The following is a 15,978-nucleotide window of genomic DNA, read 5'->3' on the forward strand; positions in this document are numbered from 1 at the left end:
AGGAAGCAAACGATGACTTCACTGATGGTGTTTTCAATATGTACAATGCCCACCATTGGCGTAGGTTAACCCGCACGTCACCCACAACCGTGGATATCAAGTTAGCTTTGGTATTAACGTCTGGGCTAAAATATTGGGTGACAGGTGTTTGGGCTTCTACATGTTGCCTGACCGGTTGACTGCTTGAAGGTATCGTGCATTCCTCTCAAACTATCTGCCTGATGCGCTGAAATATGTTCCACTACATTTTCGGCAGAGGATATGGTTCAAACACGATGGTGCACCTCCACACTCTGGACACTATTTGGACAGAACATTTCCAGGGAAATGGCTCGGACGTGGAGGTCCAGTCGTATGGCCACCGCGTTCACCTGACCTAAATCCCCTGATTTCTTCCTGTGGTGACATCTGAAGGAGCTCGTGTACTCTACTCTGCCGACGAATGTGGAAGAATTGGTAACGCTTGTTCGTGCTGCTCTTGTTACTGTGAACACAGCTTTACTGCGAAGGGTCCAGAGCTGTATGATCCGGCGGATTGCGCAATGTTTGGATGTGCAGGGAGGTCGCTTCGAGAATCTGTTGTTCCGAGAACAACGTATTCTGATGTCAAGGTCATGCAGTCATTAATATGGACATTATTATTGTCATTGGATGATAATGTGCGACATCTGAGCGCTCATATTACGTGTAGTATAAATGACAAGTAGATATTGTGTTGTTGTACTGTGCTATCATCTTTAGCATCTCGAAATTGATGTTTTTGTAGTTATTCTGTCCTATGACAGGTCATTTGTTTCAACTGTCTATTTCTTATTTGTCTAACCACGTATTTGCTATGTTCAGGGTTACAACATGTTGTAAATTTAGGATACGTGTGGCCTCAGAAACGGTATACATTATTACAGATTGAAATGTCAGTATGAAATTAGCAAATAAAAAATACACCCCGACCCAAGCTCGAATCCTCGACATCCTGCATGCTAACCCAAAAAACTATCCGTTGCACCAACTATATAGCGCAACTAGTATGTGCTGACAGAGGCAGTTACCATACATGTGGTTACAGGGTAGCCCGATTGCCACTCTTAACGTCCTTTTTCTGCCGGATGTATCCGCAGGACGAAATTTTGTAAGAGACATTTTTTATCGCTGGCAAGTGAGGCGTCGCACTGCGAAGCCCGAGTGCGCGAATTTCGCTTCATCCTGTATATACAGAGTGACGTTTTCCATCGCGTACAAACTCTAGGGGTTGATCGATGAAAGGATACGGAAAAATAGAAGGCCAAATGAACTTATGTCCGGAAATGCATGGTTTCCGTGCTAGAGATCATTTATTCAATCATAAATTGTTACAGAGACTGCGGTCTAATACGCGCTGTAGCATGCGGCAATAGTTACAGTATGCATGGTTTCCTCCTAGAGGGTGGTACTGTTCCTCTTATGTCATATCCTAGCACCCTCTCCTACCGTACTCACTGGTAATATTGCGTCCCATTCACTTCTCTCGTAGACTCTCTTTGTAGTGGATGTGATATAGCGTTGAACACAATGGTTCCGTATTCGAATAGAGAGCTTTCCGACATGTTGTTATTTACCGAAAGGCAGATGTCAAAGGGCGGCGGGCAGCAAGGTTGTCTGAGACGGGGTCGTTTCAGGAAACAGGAGATCATGAAGGACGTAAGCGAAATGTTCGGACACTACACTTGGAGGAAAATGCGATTAACACTGTGGAAAGCGACCGCCGTGTCAGTACCAGGCAGCTGGCTCACCAGTACAGGGAAAGCCAGACGACAGTGTGGAACATTCTCCATGACAGTTGTTACTATCCTTATCACTCACAGCGTGTGCAGGGCCCACTATCGACCGACTTTCCACATCGGGAGCAGTTCTCTCACTGGTTTCATCACCATGCAGCCACCATTCCGGGATATGTGTCATCCATCCTATTCACATATGAGGCCAATTTTCAAAACAGTCATCTGTGGGATGGTATGATGAACCCCAACGGTGTGGTGACAGCGAATCATCAGCATCGCTGCAGCCGGAATGTGTGGGCCGGGATAATTGGCGACCGTAGTTTGGGACCAGTCTTCCTTCCACGTCGCCTAACAGGCCGGAGCTATCGGCGTTTTTTGCGGGTGACTTTGCCTCCCCTGAGGGAAGAAGTGTCATTGATGATTCGAAGGATTATGTGGCTGCTACATGATGGTGCTCCAGCCCACTTCGTCGTTAACTTCCGGAAACATCTCATCCGTGGTCGATGGATCCGACGATGGGGTCCAGTTGCATGGCCTGCTCGTTCACTGGATCTAAACCCGTGCGATTTCTGGTTATGGGGCCATCTCAAAAGTATCGTGTATGCAGAGCCCACTGTAGATGTGGAGATACTGGAACAGCGTATTCATGCTGCATTTCACACTGTTCGGATGCAACCTGGCCTATGCGAACGTGTGAGACAGAACATGCAACGGTGCGTACACGAATGCGTTGAGGCACATGGAAACCATTTTGAACACATACTGTAACTGTGGCTGCATGGTACAGTGCGTATTACACCGCGTCGGAGGTTCGAGTCCTCCCTCGGGCATGTGTGTGTGTGTGTGTGTGTGTGTGTGTGTGTGTGTGTGTTGTCCTTAACGTAAGTTAGTTTAAGTTAGATTAAGTAGTGTGTAACCCTAGGGACCGATGATCGCAGCAGTGTGATCCCGTAGGAACTAAAATAAAAAAAAAGACTGCGGTCTCTGTAACGATGTCTGATTGAACAAATGGCCTGTAGCATTTCCGGACATAAGTTCGTTAGACCTTTTTTGTTCCACATCCTCTCATTGATCAACCCCTAGAGTTCGTACACGGAGGAAAAAATCACCCTGTGTAGAACCGATCAAATAAAGCAAGACCGCCTGTGCGGCCGAGTACTTGGTACACGCCAATATGACGTGGTTCAGATACGTCACCGCCGTTGTATCACTAAAATATTTGTATAACGTAACTGTTCTTCTCTTGTTCAGAGGCTATTCCAGCTTACTGAACGCTGCTGCGAAAGTAGTTAACATTTCCATCTACTGAAAAATGGCAGAAACCGTTGATCAGTAAGGACACTTTATGATGGCACTACTATAAACTACTCGTCCTCTGGAAGTCGGGTGCGGTGAAACTAAGGGAAAGCGTGAAACATAGTTCCAAACAATTTATCTAGGAAGAGCTTCTTTGTTTTTACTTTCTTTCCTTCCGAAATGTGAGTCTTCACTCTGGGTGGTAACTTTATCTTTACTTTGAAGCGTGTACATCAGGCTTTTATGTTCTCCAGTTTCTAATTTAAAAAATAATATTACACACGAATTAGTGATATATATGAACTAAATCAAATGCATTTGTAATCACTTAACCCAAATTAAAGGCTCCCGCCTTCCCCTCCCTCGATCCCGAGTCTTTTACGCAACATTGTTTTTTCTAGAAGAAGTTCCACGACGCCGCACAGTGAAAGATATTCCTGGACCGTGGCCGTCGTTGCCAGTACTGGGCACAAGCTGGATCACCACAAAATTTGGGCCTTATTCCATGTCGCAGCTGCATACAGCCTACCAAGGTTAGTACAGTTCATCCTGTCCTAATTTTGAGATTAAGTTTAGAGAACTGTTCCCTGAACCCTATGATACTGCGACGTAGTATTTGGAACGTTTTCAATAAAATATACTAGTTAATGACCTCATTTGATTGCTGCTATTAATGGTAATGAAAGACTGTATCCGATTGCAGAGTCGGGAATGTCCTGCAAAAATCAACCATCACAGCAGATTTTACATGGATAATTAACTTCGGAAAGACTTTCTGCAAGATGGGGGTCACGTTTGTTGAATGCTGACGGAAAGGAATTACGAAAAAAATTCCTCATCAGACTTTGGACTTCTCTCGCTTCTTAAGATAACTGAGTCAGGCATGTGTCCTCACACAGGAATGAAACACCTGTCAAAGCACAGGGCGAAATGCATTCCTCCTGTACCAAAAACACTGAAGTCGATTTCATCTGCCGGAAGGGTTAGGGCTTGGGTTTTCTGGGGTGAAAAAGATATTCTTCTTATTCATTACTTTGCAGAACATAAAGGAAAAATCGAGGAATACTTTGTATTTCAAAAGCGCTCGATGAGGCAAATGGGCAGGCCTGTCCATTCGTGAACTATCCTCCCGTTCCACGAGCTGCTCCACCTGAGCTGTTCGATTCGGTCGCGCGTTGTCATCCACAAAAATGAAGTAAGCGCCGAATGCACCCTCGAAAAGACGCATATGGGGATGGAGCAAAGTGTCATAACGTTGACCGGTGAATCTACCGTGTTCAAAGTGTGCAAAGTCAGTACGACGATGCAACATTATACCTCCCCACACCATAACACCTGAACCACCAGAACGATTTGTTCGACAGTATTCCTGTGCGTATTACGTTCTCTCATACGACTAGAGGTGGGAACACGTAATGCACTCACGAATATTGCCGAACATGAGCGTTTTGGTGGTCCGAGTGTTACACTGTGCACAGGGTGCATTCGGCCCTGACTTCGTTTTTACCGCATCCAACTACACAGATGGAGGAGCTCTTGGAACGAGAGAATATTCGACGATTGGACCGGCCCGTCCTTCCCCAACTTAAATCCCAGGTGTGGCAGCACGTGCACATGCACCAGCGACCCCCCAGCAGTTGGAGAAGAGGACTGCCCTACCACAAAAACTATCCTTGTGGCCAGCCTGTTGCATTACAGCCCGTGGTGATCACACACGCTATTAAGAACCACCTCCCACCTTTTGTAATGCTGAGGAAAAAGTCATAAATCTCGGGGCCCTCAGTGTAATAAGTGTCTTTGAATAGAAAATGTCATTCGGTTCGCCTCACTTTGTATTTCCTTCAGTTAACTTTTGTACTGTACTATACTGCAGCAATTCTTTCTATGTATCGTCCAAGTTTCATCGGGCAATGTTACTTCGCAGTGACACATCATCCTAAAGTTCCTTTCGTCCTTAAGTTTTGCACACCAGTTTGCGAGGGTCATATACTGACACAATGTTGGAAGTACGTCCAGTGGTGTATGTGGATACTGCCTGCAAAATTTTTTGCGAGTAGAATCAGTAGTGAAGAAGTAATGAATTAAAACGTCATGCCTCATGCAATAGTTTTTGTAGTGTTGGCAGAAGAGCCAACACTGTGTTGCTAGAGAAGGCCGAAATGCACGCGTTTAAACTCACGCAGGCTGGCGTGAGGTCTGAAACAGGATACGTAATGAATGCTATAAAGAAAAGTACGTAGCTGCTGGAATACTTAACTTTAATCCATAATTGTAGAACATCTCTCGTTACTGTACAAGCTTCACAATATTAATTATCAAATGCTATGGCGCCTTGCTAGGTCGTAGCAATTGACTTAGCTGAAGGCTATGCTAACTATCTTCTCGGCAAATGAGAGAGTCTTCGTCAGTGTAGCATCGCTAGCAAAGTCGTCTGTACAACTGGGGCGAGTGCTAGTAAGTCTCTCTAGACCTGCCGTGTGGTGGCGCTCGGTCTGCAATCACTGACAGTGGCGACACGCGGGTCCGACGTATACTAACGGACCGCGGCCGATTTAAAGGCTACCACCTAGCAAGTGTGGTGTCTGGCGGTGACACCACAGTTTTATTACATGAACAGCTGAAATCTAGTGAACGGTAAACATATTTCCTTTTATCTTTTTGCAGGGGGTATCAGCGAGAAAAAGTTTCGTGCAAGTTTGATATTATGTGTAAAGTTTGTTGCAACTCTCTAAATGCTTTCACCCTCAAATACTGGATGAATATATTCTGGGTATATGTGTGAGGTACATCACGCCTCTTTTCCACCCCCACCCCCACCCTTACTCATTTGAGAGCTGGTGGCACTTACACCCACCAGTTCTTCTTTCAAGATAGCAAGTGATATGTGTACCAAGTTTGGTGGAAATAGGTCCAATAGTTTATTAGGAGATATTTAACATACATACATACATTTTTATAACACAGAGATTCTCTTCCATTGGAGGTCCTTTCATTATATCTGCTCTCACCAGGAACAGCGCCGTACAATATCACGTATGAAAAATATACAGGGTGATTCTTTCCACCATGTATAAACTCTAGGGATTGATCGATGAGAGGACACGGAACAAAAAAGTTCTAATGAACTTCTGACCGGAAATGGAATGAAGACTGGTCCCAAAATACGGTGGCCAATTATCCCGGCCCACACATTCCGGCTGCAGCGGTGCTGATGATTCGCTGTCACCGTACCTGGGGTTTCTGCATACTACCCCACACATGACTGTTATGAAAGTTGAAGATACCTCTCTGAGTAAAGCTGGCCTTATCTGTGAATAGGATGGATGGCACATATCTCGAAATCGTGGTTGCCTGGTGAAGAAACCAGTGACAAAACTGCTCCCGATGTGGAAAGTCTGTCGCTAGTAAGCCCTGAACACGCTTTAAGTGGTAAGGGTAGTAACAATTGTCATGGAGAATGTTCCACGCGGTCGTCTGGCTTTCCGTGTACTGGAGGGCCAGCTGCCTGGTACTGACACGGCGGTCGCCTTCCACAGTGTTTATCACATTTTCCTCCAAGTGTGGTGTCCGAACATTTCGGGTACGTCCTTCATGATCTGCTGCTTTCTGTAACGAACCTGTCTCACACAGACGCCAAAACACTGTTGAAAGTATTGAATGCTTTCGTTGTTGTCGGCGGGATAGGTTTCCTGATACAAGTCTGCTGCCCGTTGCCACTTTCCTTTCCGTAAGTAAAACCATGTCGGCAAGCTCTCGATTCGAATGTGGAACCATCGTGTAGAACGCTGTATCACATCCACTACAAGATGTGTCAGCAAGGGAAGTGAATTGGACACATTACCAATTACTATAGCCGGAGAGGGCGCTAGGGCATCACGTATGAGGAACAGTACGACCCTCTAGCAGGAAACCATACATATTGTAATTACGGCTGCATGGTACAGCGTGTATTGGACCGCAGGCTGTAAAAAAGTATGAGTGAATATATGGTATCTAGCATGGAAACCATTTCGGGACATAAGTTCATTAGACCTTTTTTTCCGTATCCTCTCATCGATCAATCCCTAGAGTGTATACACGATGGAAAAAACCACCCTGTATAGCCATCTTGTTATAACTATCTTGTCGCTGGAACCTTCCTGTCTTATAATAGCGTGTGCCAAAGTGTGTGTGAAGTTTCTAAAGTTTAACTCTGTGGAGGAGAGAGCTGTTCACAGATTTAACCACTGGCTGCGATTGTTAGACTTACCGTTACAGTGCATCGGCAGTGTGTTGACCACGAAAGCGGAGATGCGGCTATAGTTCCGATCCGGCGTAGAATGTTCCTTATCAGTAAGGTCCATTTCATGATGGTATGTTCTAATGCAGAGTAAAACTTTGGTCTGGTAATATTCACTCTTCATTTTCAAATTTTTAAATTTATATATCGATGTTTAAAAGAATGTTCGATAAACTGGAGACAATCATCTCCCACCGCATTAGATGCAGTAAAGTGGAAACGCTATGTCTTCTCTGTTTATTCTCATTAAGTTTTGAATACATTTGCTTTGTTGAGAAGAGAGGAAAAAATTTGAAGATAATACGCATATTTGGAAGTAACTGTTTTTTTCTTCCTCGTTTTCGTTAGTCCTGTAAAATTGGGCCATGTTTCGTGATCGTTGAAAATAGTGTGTGGTGCCCTAAAACCTAGAACGATTGTTATTAAAACAATTATTTGTGAATTGTAAATTTTTGAAGAAGTACAACAGAAGTGTTTGACGCATACATCGCTCAGTAACTTACACCACGGCACGTACAATTAACGAAGACAATGGGAGGCCCCAACATGAAATATTGTAAGAGCCATCTGATGCTGGAACAAGGAATAAACTTATTTTTCAGTACTTGTGTTTAGTGTTGAAGCTATATGCAAGGCATTAAACTTTCGAAGTTTTTGTTAGTAAAGACAGTGATTCCATCTGATAATTAATAATTTCTAAAACACATACAAGTGACGATACAGATGTTACACTCCTGGAAATGGAAAAAAGAACACATTGACACCGGTGTGTCAGACCCACCATACTTGCTCCGGACACTGCGAGAGGGCTGTACAAGCAATGATCACACGCACGGCACAGCGGACACACCAGGAACCGCGGTGTTGGCCGTCGAATGGCGCTAGCTGCGCAGCATTTGTGCACCGCCGCCGTCAGTGTCAGCCAGTTTGCCGTGGCATACGGAGCTCCATCGCAGTCTTTAACACTGGTAGCATGCCGCGACAGCGTGGACGTGAACCGTAAGTGCAGTTGACGGACTTTGAGCGAGGGCGTATAGTGGGCATGCGGGAGGCCGGGTGGACGTACCGCCGAATTGCTCAACACGTGGGGCGTGAGGTCTCCACAGTACATCGATGTTGTCGCCAGTGGTCGGCGGAAGGTGCACGTGCCCGTCGACCTGGGACCGGACCGCAGCGACGCACGGATGCACGCCAAGACCGTAGGATCCTACGCAGTGCCGTAGGGGACCGCACCGCCACTTCCCAGCAAATTAGGGACACTGTTGCTCCTGGGGTATCGGCGAGGACCATTCGCAACCGTCTCCATGAAGCTGGGCTACGGTCCGCACACCGTTAGGCCGTCTTCCGCTCACGCCCAACATCGTGCAGCCCGCCTCCAGTGGTGTCGCGACAGGCGTGAATGGAGGGACGAATGGAGACGTGTCGTCTTCAGCGATGAGAGTCGCTTCTGCCTTGGTGCCAATGATGGTCGTATGCGTGTTTGGCGCCGTGCAGGTGAGCGCAACAATCAGGACTGCATACGACCGAGGCACACAGGGCCAACACCCGGCATCATGGTGTGGGGAGCGATCTCCTACACTGGCCGTACACCACTGGTGATCGTCGAGGGGACACTGAATAGTGCACGGTACATCCAAACCGTCATCGAACCCATCGTTCTACCATTCCTAGACCGGCAAGGGAACTTGCTGTTCCAACAGGACAATGCACGTCCGCATGTATCCCGTGCCACCCAACGTGCTCTAGAAGGTGTAAGTCAACTACCCTGGCCAGCAAGATCTCCGGATCTGTCCCCCATTGAGCATGTTTGGGACTGGATGAAGCGTCGTCTCACGCGGTCTGCACGTCCAGCACGAACGCTGGTCCAACTGAGGCGCCAGGTGGAAATGGCATGGCAAGCCGTTCCACAGGACTACATCCAGCATCTCTACGATCGTCTCCATGGGAGAATAGCAGCCTGCATTGCTGCGAAAGGTGGATATACACTGTACTAGTGCCGACATTGTGCATGCTCTGTTGCCTGTGTCTATGTGCCTGTGGTTCTGTCAGTGTGATCATGTGATGTATCTGACCCCAGGAATGTGTCAATAAAGTTTCCCCTTCCTGGGACAATGAATTCACGGTGTTCTTATTTCAATTTCCAGGAGTGTATATTGAAATAATTGTCTTCTCTATCGTCATGAAAGTATTACAAAACACAGTGCCTCACCAAGTAGTCACAATGTATTTACGAGCATGAGCTGCCGATACAGACTGTTTCACGTAAGTTTCTGGTGCTGTTGTGTCAATGAAATTGTCCTGGGTGCTTTTTGTGAAATACTATATAAATGTATAACCGAAATTTCCTACGAAATCTTTTTTTTCACTTCTCCATCCTCAAGTCGGCGTATTTTAACTTGAAACATTTCTGATAGCGTTTTTAAAAGCATAAAGTGTAATGAAAAATCGTTTAGCGCCAAATTTTGACCTAACATTGCCATTTAAAGAAAACTTGATTAACTTCATTGACACCACGGCACTAAAAAATTTTAAAAAATGGATCCTCGTATGAGCTCATGATCATCAATCACTATAGCCATCTCAAGACATTTTGTTCGTACCGTCATAGCGATGGAAAATAAAATTATTGTAATCTTAAATTTCTGGTAACTCATTCACGAATTACTTAATTCAGTATATATCTATCCTCTGTTACCCTTAGTGTGTCATCTATTGACTAAATAGCTTATAGTTAACTTTCTTTTTTATTTAGTATCGTAGTTTGATTTCTTGAGCTAAATAGGCTTACAATAGGACAGCATGCGTGTAGTGTAATGTGCATCACATGGCCGAGAATTTCTGCTTGTATGGTCAGTACAGGCTGCAATCACGGTAAACTGTCTATGCTGTCAATGATTTTTTTTGTATTCTTTAGTTTTTTGCTTATAAATCTCAAACATTAAAGGCGAGGTCTTCAATGAAAGCAGCTTTACATGTAACTTTCGAAGCAGAGTATTTTGACACCAGATGCAGCAGTCTAGATACTGTAAAGGGCTGTGAGTGTGCGAAACGGCAAAGAAAAAGTATATTAACAGTTTCATCACATTTAGGAGCTGTGTGTACACCATTGATGTTCTGGAAAACATTACCGTATGTGTGTGACTCCGTTTCAACAAGTCACTAGTGTACTTGGCGACAATTACAATGAATTTCTTTCGTCTTTTAGTGAAAAGCCGCATAAAGCTCCAGTAACTTAAAAGCAAATTAAAGAAAAGTGTATATTGCTCTCGATATTCTGTATGAAAATTTTCTATCTCTTATTATCTTTCACCGTCGAAAGAACCTGAAGTGCGACGTTATATTCTCCCTAAATCATCTTATCACTTAATACGCCTCTATAACATCCAGAATTTCACCAATCGTATCCTAGATGACACTGTACGATATGTGTGTACAAGACACTACCATATTTCTGTCTCTTCTCAGACGATTGTTCGAATTTTGAGATTAATCTGTCTGTTTCAGCATGTAACAGTGGTTTGATACGCGTATTTCACATTTTCGTTCCAACTAAGAAAAGTCAAATCGTGCGTTTACGTTCTATTAATTCGTTCTGGTAAGGACACCAGGTAGAGAAACAGTATTTAACAGTCTGTCGGAGAACAATTCAGTAAAATAATTCCTTTGTAGATCAGTTACAATTTACAGGAATTCTTAAATGAATCTCACCTTGCCATCCACTTTGGATTTATGTGCTCGTTTAATCTCGAGTCTGTCCAGATGGTAACTCCTAAATATTTGACAGTCGTGAGTGTTACTAAGGACAGATCGCAGATTAGGTAGTCAAATATGTGCGCTGTCGAGTCACAATATTACGACCACCTCCTAGACGCCTGTTCTACTGCTCTTAGCTGACGATGTGTACCACGTGGGGCGCGCTCGTTAAATGAGCGTTCAGGGTGTACCAAGCCCTTAGGGTCAAAACTACGCAGATAGTTAATTCCAGATTGAGTGCACTGAGACAATGAATTAATGGGAATTAAAGAACATTAAGTTTGTGTCGGCACTTACTATTGTTTTTCAGGCTTAAATATTTAGTTTCTCTATAGGCATAAGCAACTTACGTGTTACGGCAACAATTTAAGTTCGTGGCAGTTGTTTAAACTGACTACCACCAGCCTAGATGTATATCTTTCTACATAAACTCTTGACAGAGTGAGATGTAATTTGAGATTTGGCTGAATTATTTGCACATGTTGACTTGTGTTGGGTGTGGCTGTATTCATTGTGTAGTCTTCGCAGTATGAATTTCATGAGGAAGTTGACGGGTGCTTACTCATTAATCTTCTCCGAACCGATCTCACACCATCTCCTCAGAGTCTGTTGCATGAAAAATTCTTTGCAGAGAACCATAAACATCTTACCAGGTGTCTTGAACTACAACGTTTCCTGTAAGTTTTTAACTACTGGTATAAATTTCTTTCCTATGGGATGAGACCTGTTGCGAAACTTATTTCTGTACATTCATTCGTATCTGTGGACGGTGCAGCCTGCTAAATTACATGTTAAATACATACGTGCAGTACTTCGTAACGAGTAAAGCAACATCTTGGCTAAACAGATACTGATTGTAAACAGTGCCAAACTGCACCGAGGATAACTGAAAACTGTATCGTTTTTCAAAGTAGCACGACCAACGTCGATGAGGCGGGCACTTATTGTTATGCAACATAAGCAGTTTACAAACACTTAACTCCCTCAGGAACTCTCGCCACTGATACGTAATCAGAAAATCACCCATTTTTACTCAATACGGAATCGATGTATTCGAACCCTTCCTTATCTCAAAATCTTCAGCTTAACCAGGGGATCATACAGACTGGTCCTCTTCGAGTTGTTCACACTTACAGAACTTGAAGGTCAGTGTGTGGACATCGATTTCCTACAGCAGTACGACACAGTTCTAAAACGTACTCGAAAAAAGATTAGAAGATTTTTGAGAGCTCTTAAGTATAAAACACGAGGGATATTCGGAAAGTAAGGTCCACAGTGAAAATTAAAAATGTTTTGTTAGCAACAGTTACCTACACCTACTGGCTATTTCTCTACAGAGTCGCTGATCGGACTCAGACGTCGTAACTTTGTACCAACATTCCAATACCCTCGGCATAGAAGGCAGCCTCCTGTGCTTTCTGGCAATTCTTTACGCTGATCTGCAGCTTGTTTTCTGTGCGAAAATGTTGCCTTCATAGGCAGCGGTTCATGAGAGCAGAGATGAATATCAGACTTCCCATCGAAAACTCTGCGGCAGCAGCCTTATTGCTCCTGCAGTGTGCGGCCTAAAATTGTCGTGAAGAAGTAAATGCATGATAGTTACGTTGTGTGTGTTGCATGAAACCACTCTAAATCTCTCACAGTACTCTAACTTGACGGGAGACACTGCGTTCTAGGAAACTTTACGTGCTCACTGTGCACTCAGAACTGAACAGAGCGACGTAGCGCGATCAACGGGCATACTAGAGACACTGTCCGACACATCTATGCAAAGCTTCATCGGATTGTCATTGTGATTGCCATTTCGAGATGGATTTTCTAATAGCCCTCGTGTTATTGGTTATTAAGATATTCGTCGGTAGGTTAATGCGGAGCATAATAGGGATGTAATCGGAGGGTCGCTGGTTCGAATGTTGCTAGTAGCGTGTATACACTGAAGAGCCAAAGAAGCTGGTACACTTGCCTAATATTGTGTAGGGCCCCCGCGAACACGCAGAAGTGCCGCAGCACGACTTGGCATGGACTCGACTAATGTCTGAAGTAGTACTGGAGGGAACTGACACCATGAGTCCTGCAGGACTGTCCATAAATCCGTAAGAGAACGAGGGGGTGGAGATCTCTTCTGAACAGGGCACTGAAAGGCATCTCAGGTACGCACAGTAATGTTCATATCTGGGGAGTTTGGTGTCTAGAGGAAGTGTTTAAACTCAGAAGAGTGTTCCTGGAGCCACTATGTAGCAATTCTGGAAGTGGGGTGTGTCACATTGTCCTGCTAGAATTGCCCAAGTCCGTCGGAATGCACAATGGACATGAATGGATGCAGATGATCAGACAGGATGCTTACGGTACGTGTCACCTGTCAGAGTCGTATCTAGACGTATCAGGGGTCCCACACCACAGCACCTGCACACGCCCCACACCATTACAGAGCCTCCAACAGCTTGAACAGTCCCCTGCTGACACGCAGGGTCCATGGATTCATCAGGTTATCTCCATACCCACACACATCCATCCGCTCGATACAATTTGAAAAGATACTCGTCCGATCAGGCAACATGATTCCAGTCATCAACAGTCCAAAGTCGGTGTTTATGGGCCCAGGCGAGGTGTAAAGCTTTGTGTCGTGCAGTTGTCAAGGGTACAGGAGTGGGCCTTCGGCTCCAAAAGCCCATATCGATTATGTTTCGTTCAATGGTTTGGACGCTGACACTTGATGGCCCAGCATTGAAATCTGATGCAATTTGCGGAAGGGTTGCACTCCTGTCACGTTGAACGATGCTCTTCAGACGTCGTTGGTCCCGTCCTTGTAAATTTGTGGTAAGATCTTATGGGACCAAACTGCTTAGGTCATCGGTCGCTAAGCTTACACACTACTGAATCCAACTTACACTTACGCCATGGACAACAAACACACCCATGCCCGAGGGAGGACTCGAACCTCCGACGGGGGGAGCTGCGCGGACCATGACAAGACGCCTGAGACCGCGGGGCTACACAGCGCGGCGGTCCCCTCGTTGCAGGATCGTTTTCCGGCCGCAGCGATTTCGGAGATTTGATGTTTCGCTGGATTCCTTATATTCATGGTACACTCGTTAATTGGTCGTACGGCAAAATTCCCACTTCATCGCAACCTCGGAGATGCCGTGTCCCATTGCTCGTGCGCCGACTATAACACCACGTTCAAACTCACTTAAATCTTGATAACCTGCCATTGTAGCAGCAGTAACCGATCTCACAACTGCGCCAGAAACTTTTTCGTCTTATACAGGCGTTGTAGACCGCAGCGTCATATTCTGCCTGCTCAAATGGTTCAAATGGCTCTGCCAGCCGCGGTGGCCGTGCGGCTCTAGGCTCTTCAGTCGGGAACCGCGCGACTGCTACGGTCGCAGGTTCAAATCCTGCCTCGGGTATGGGTGTATGTGATGTCCTTAGGTTAATTAGGTTTAAGTAGTTCTAAGTTCTAGGGGACTGATGACCTCAGATGTTAAGTCCCATAGTGCTCAGAGCCATTTGAACCAGTTTTTCAAATGACTCTAAGCATTATGGGACTTAACATCTGAGGTCATCAGTCCCCTAGACATAGAACTACTTAAACCTAACTAACCTAAGGACATCACACACATCCACGCCCGAGGCAGGATTCGAACCTGCGACCGTAGCAGTAGCGTGGTTTCGGACTGAAGCGCCTAGAACCGCTCGACCACAGCGGCCGGCTTACGTATCTCTGTATTTCAACACGCATGCCTATACCAGTCTCTGGCATCTCAGCGTATATTCTTTAGTTTTATTTAAATATCGTATTGACACTTCGTGACAAAAAAAGGGAAGCCCACAGAATGGGAGCAGGAAACTGAATAAAACTTAACAGGGCGAAAGACAAGGTGATGTCATTTCAGTAGTTACAAAATCGAGTCAAAGTTACAGAGAACCTGGTAATATCAGCCCATTCATCTATATGACCGTGCACCCTCTGTGGTTGGTTGCATGCCCTGATTCATTTGAGGAGGGTGTCGTAAAGCTGTTGTATCCTCTCCTAGGGCAAACTGTCCCGTAATAGCTGTAACTGATCCTTGATGTTCTCGATACTGGCACGGGGGCTGATTGCACACATACTGGGGCCAGGTGTGGATATCTTGCTGGCCGCGGAAGTACCTCAACATCGCCCAGACTGTTCATAGAGATACAGGAGGAGGACAAAATATGGAAATACAGCGGGAGACATATACTTGAACATAACTGCAGATCGTAGCTAAGCCTGCAGGTTGCACTGTTGTATTTAACCGCGAACTGTAGCTGTGCAATGTTCTCAATACATTTCCGATGTCAGTTGTGGTCAGAACAGAGTTAAGTATAACTTCCTGGTAAATTAAAACTGTGTACATGACCGAGTCTCGAATTACGGATCTTTTCCTTTCGCGGGCAAGTGCTCTACCGTCCTGAGTTCGAGTCTCGGCCCAGCTCACAGTTTTAATCTGCCAGGAAGTTTCATATCAGCGCACACTCCGCTCCAGAGTGAAAATTTCATTCTAGAGTTAAGTGTGGTTGTGAGTGTATTATATCGGAGCTAAGTGCATTCGAGGGTGGACACATTGTTGGTGCACGTATGGTGGGTGTTTTCGTAACTGAGGGAGCCAAACTGTTTGGTGTTTCCAGAGGCACCGCATCGAAAATTTAAATCTCACACAGGGAAAGCAGGAAAACATTTTCAGCTAAGTAACGACTCATACAAAAGTGTGTGTTGAGTGATCGTGACGGAAGGTGATCGAAGAGGTCTATGAGGAAAAATAAGAGGACGATGGTTGTAAAAGTACTGTGGAACTGACTGTCACATTCGCGAACCCTGTCTGCACCAAAACAACATGAAGGGAGCTCTTTAAGCAGGGAACTGCAGGG

At 45.1% G+C, this 15,978-nt stretch overlaps 1 protein-coding gene across 1 annotated transcript in view; it reads left to right on the plus strand.

Moving 5' to 3' along the window:
* LOC124555806 (ecdysone 20-monooxygenase) overlaps window positions 1-15,978 on the plus strand; it is a 173,972-nt gene that overhangs the window by 90,875 nt on the left and 67,119 nt on the right. The window contains exon 3 of the mRNA XM_047129867.1: window positions 3,455-3,586. Coding sequence (XP_046985823.1) covers window positions 3,455-3,586 — 132 coding nt within the window. The remainder of the gene's footprint in view (window positions 1-3,454; window positions 3,587-15,978) is intronic.

Source organism: Schistocerca americana, chromosome X, assembly GCF_021461395.2.
Source record: "Schistocerca americana isolate TAMUIC-IGC-003095 chromosome X, iqSchAmer2.1, whole genome shotgun sequence".
NCBI classification, from domain to species: domain Eukaryota; kingdom Metazoa; phylum Arthropoda; class Insecta; order Orthoptera; family Acrididae; genus Schistocerca; species Schistocerca americana.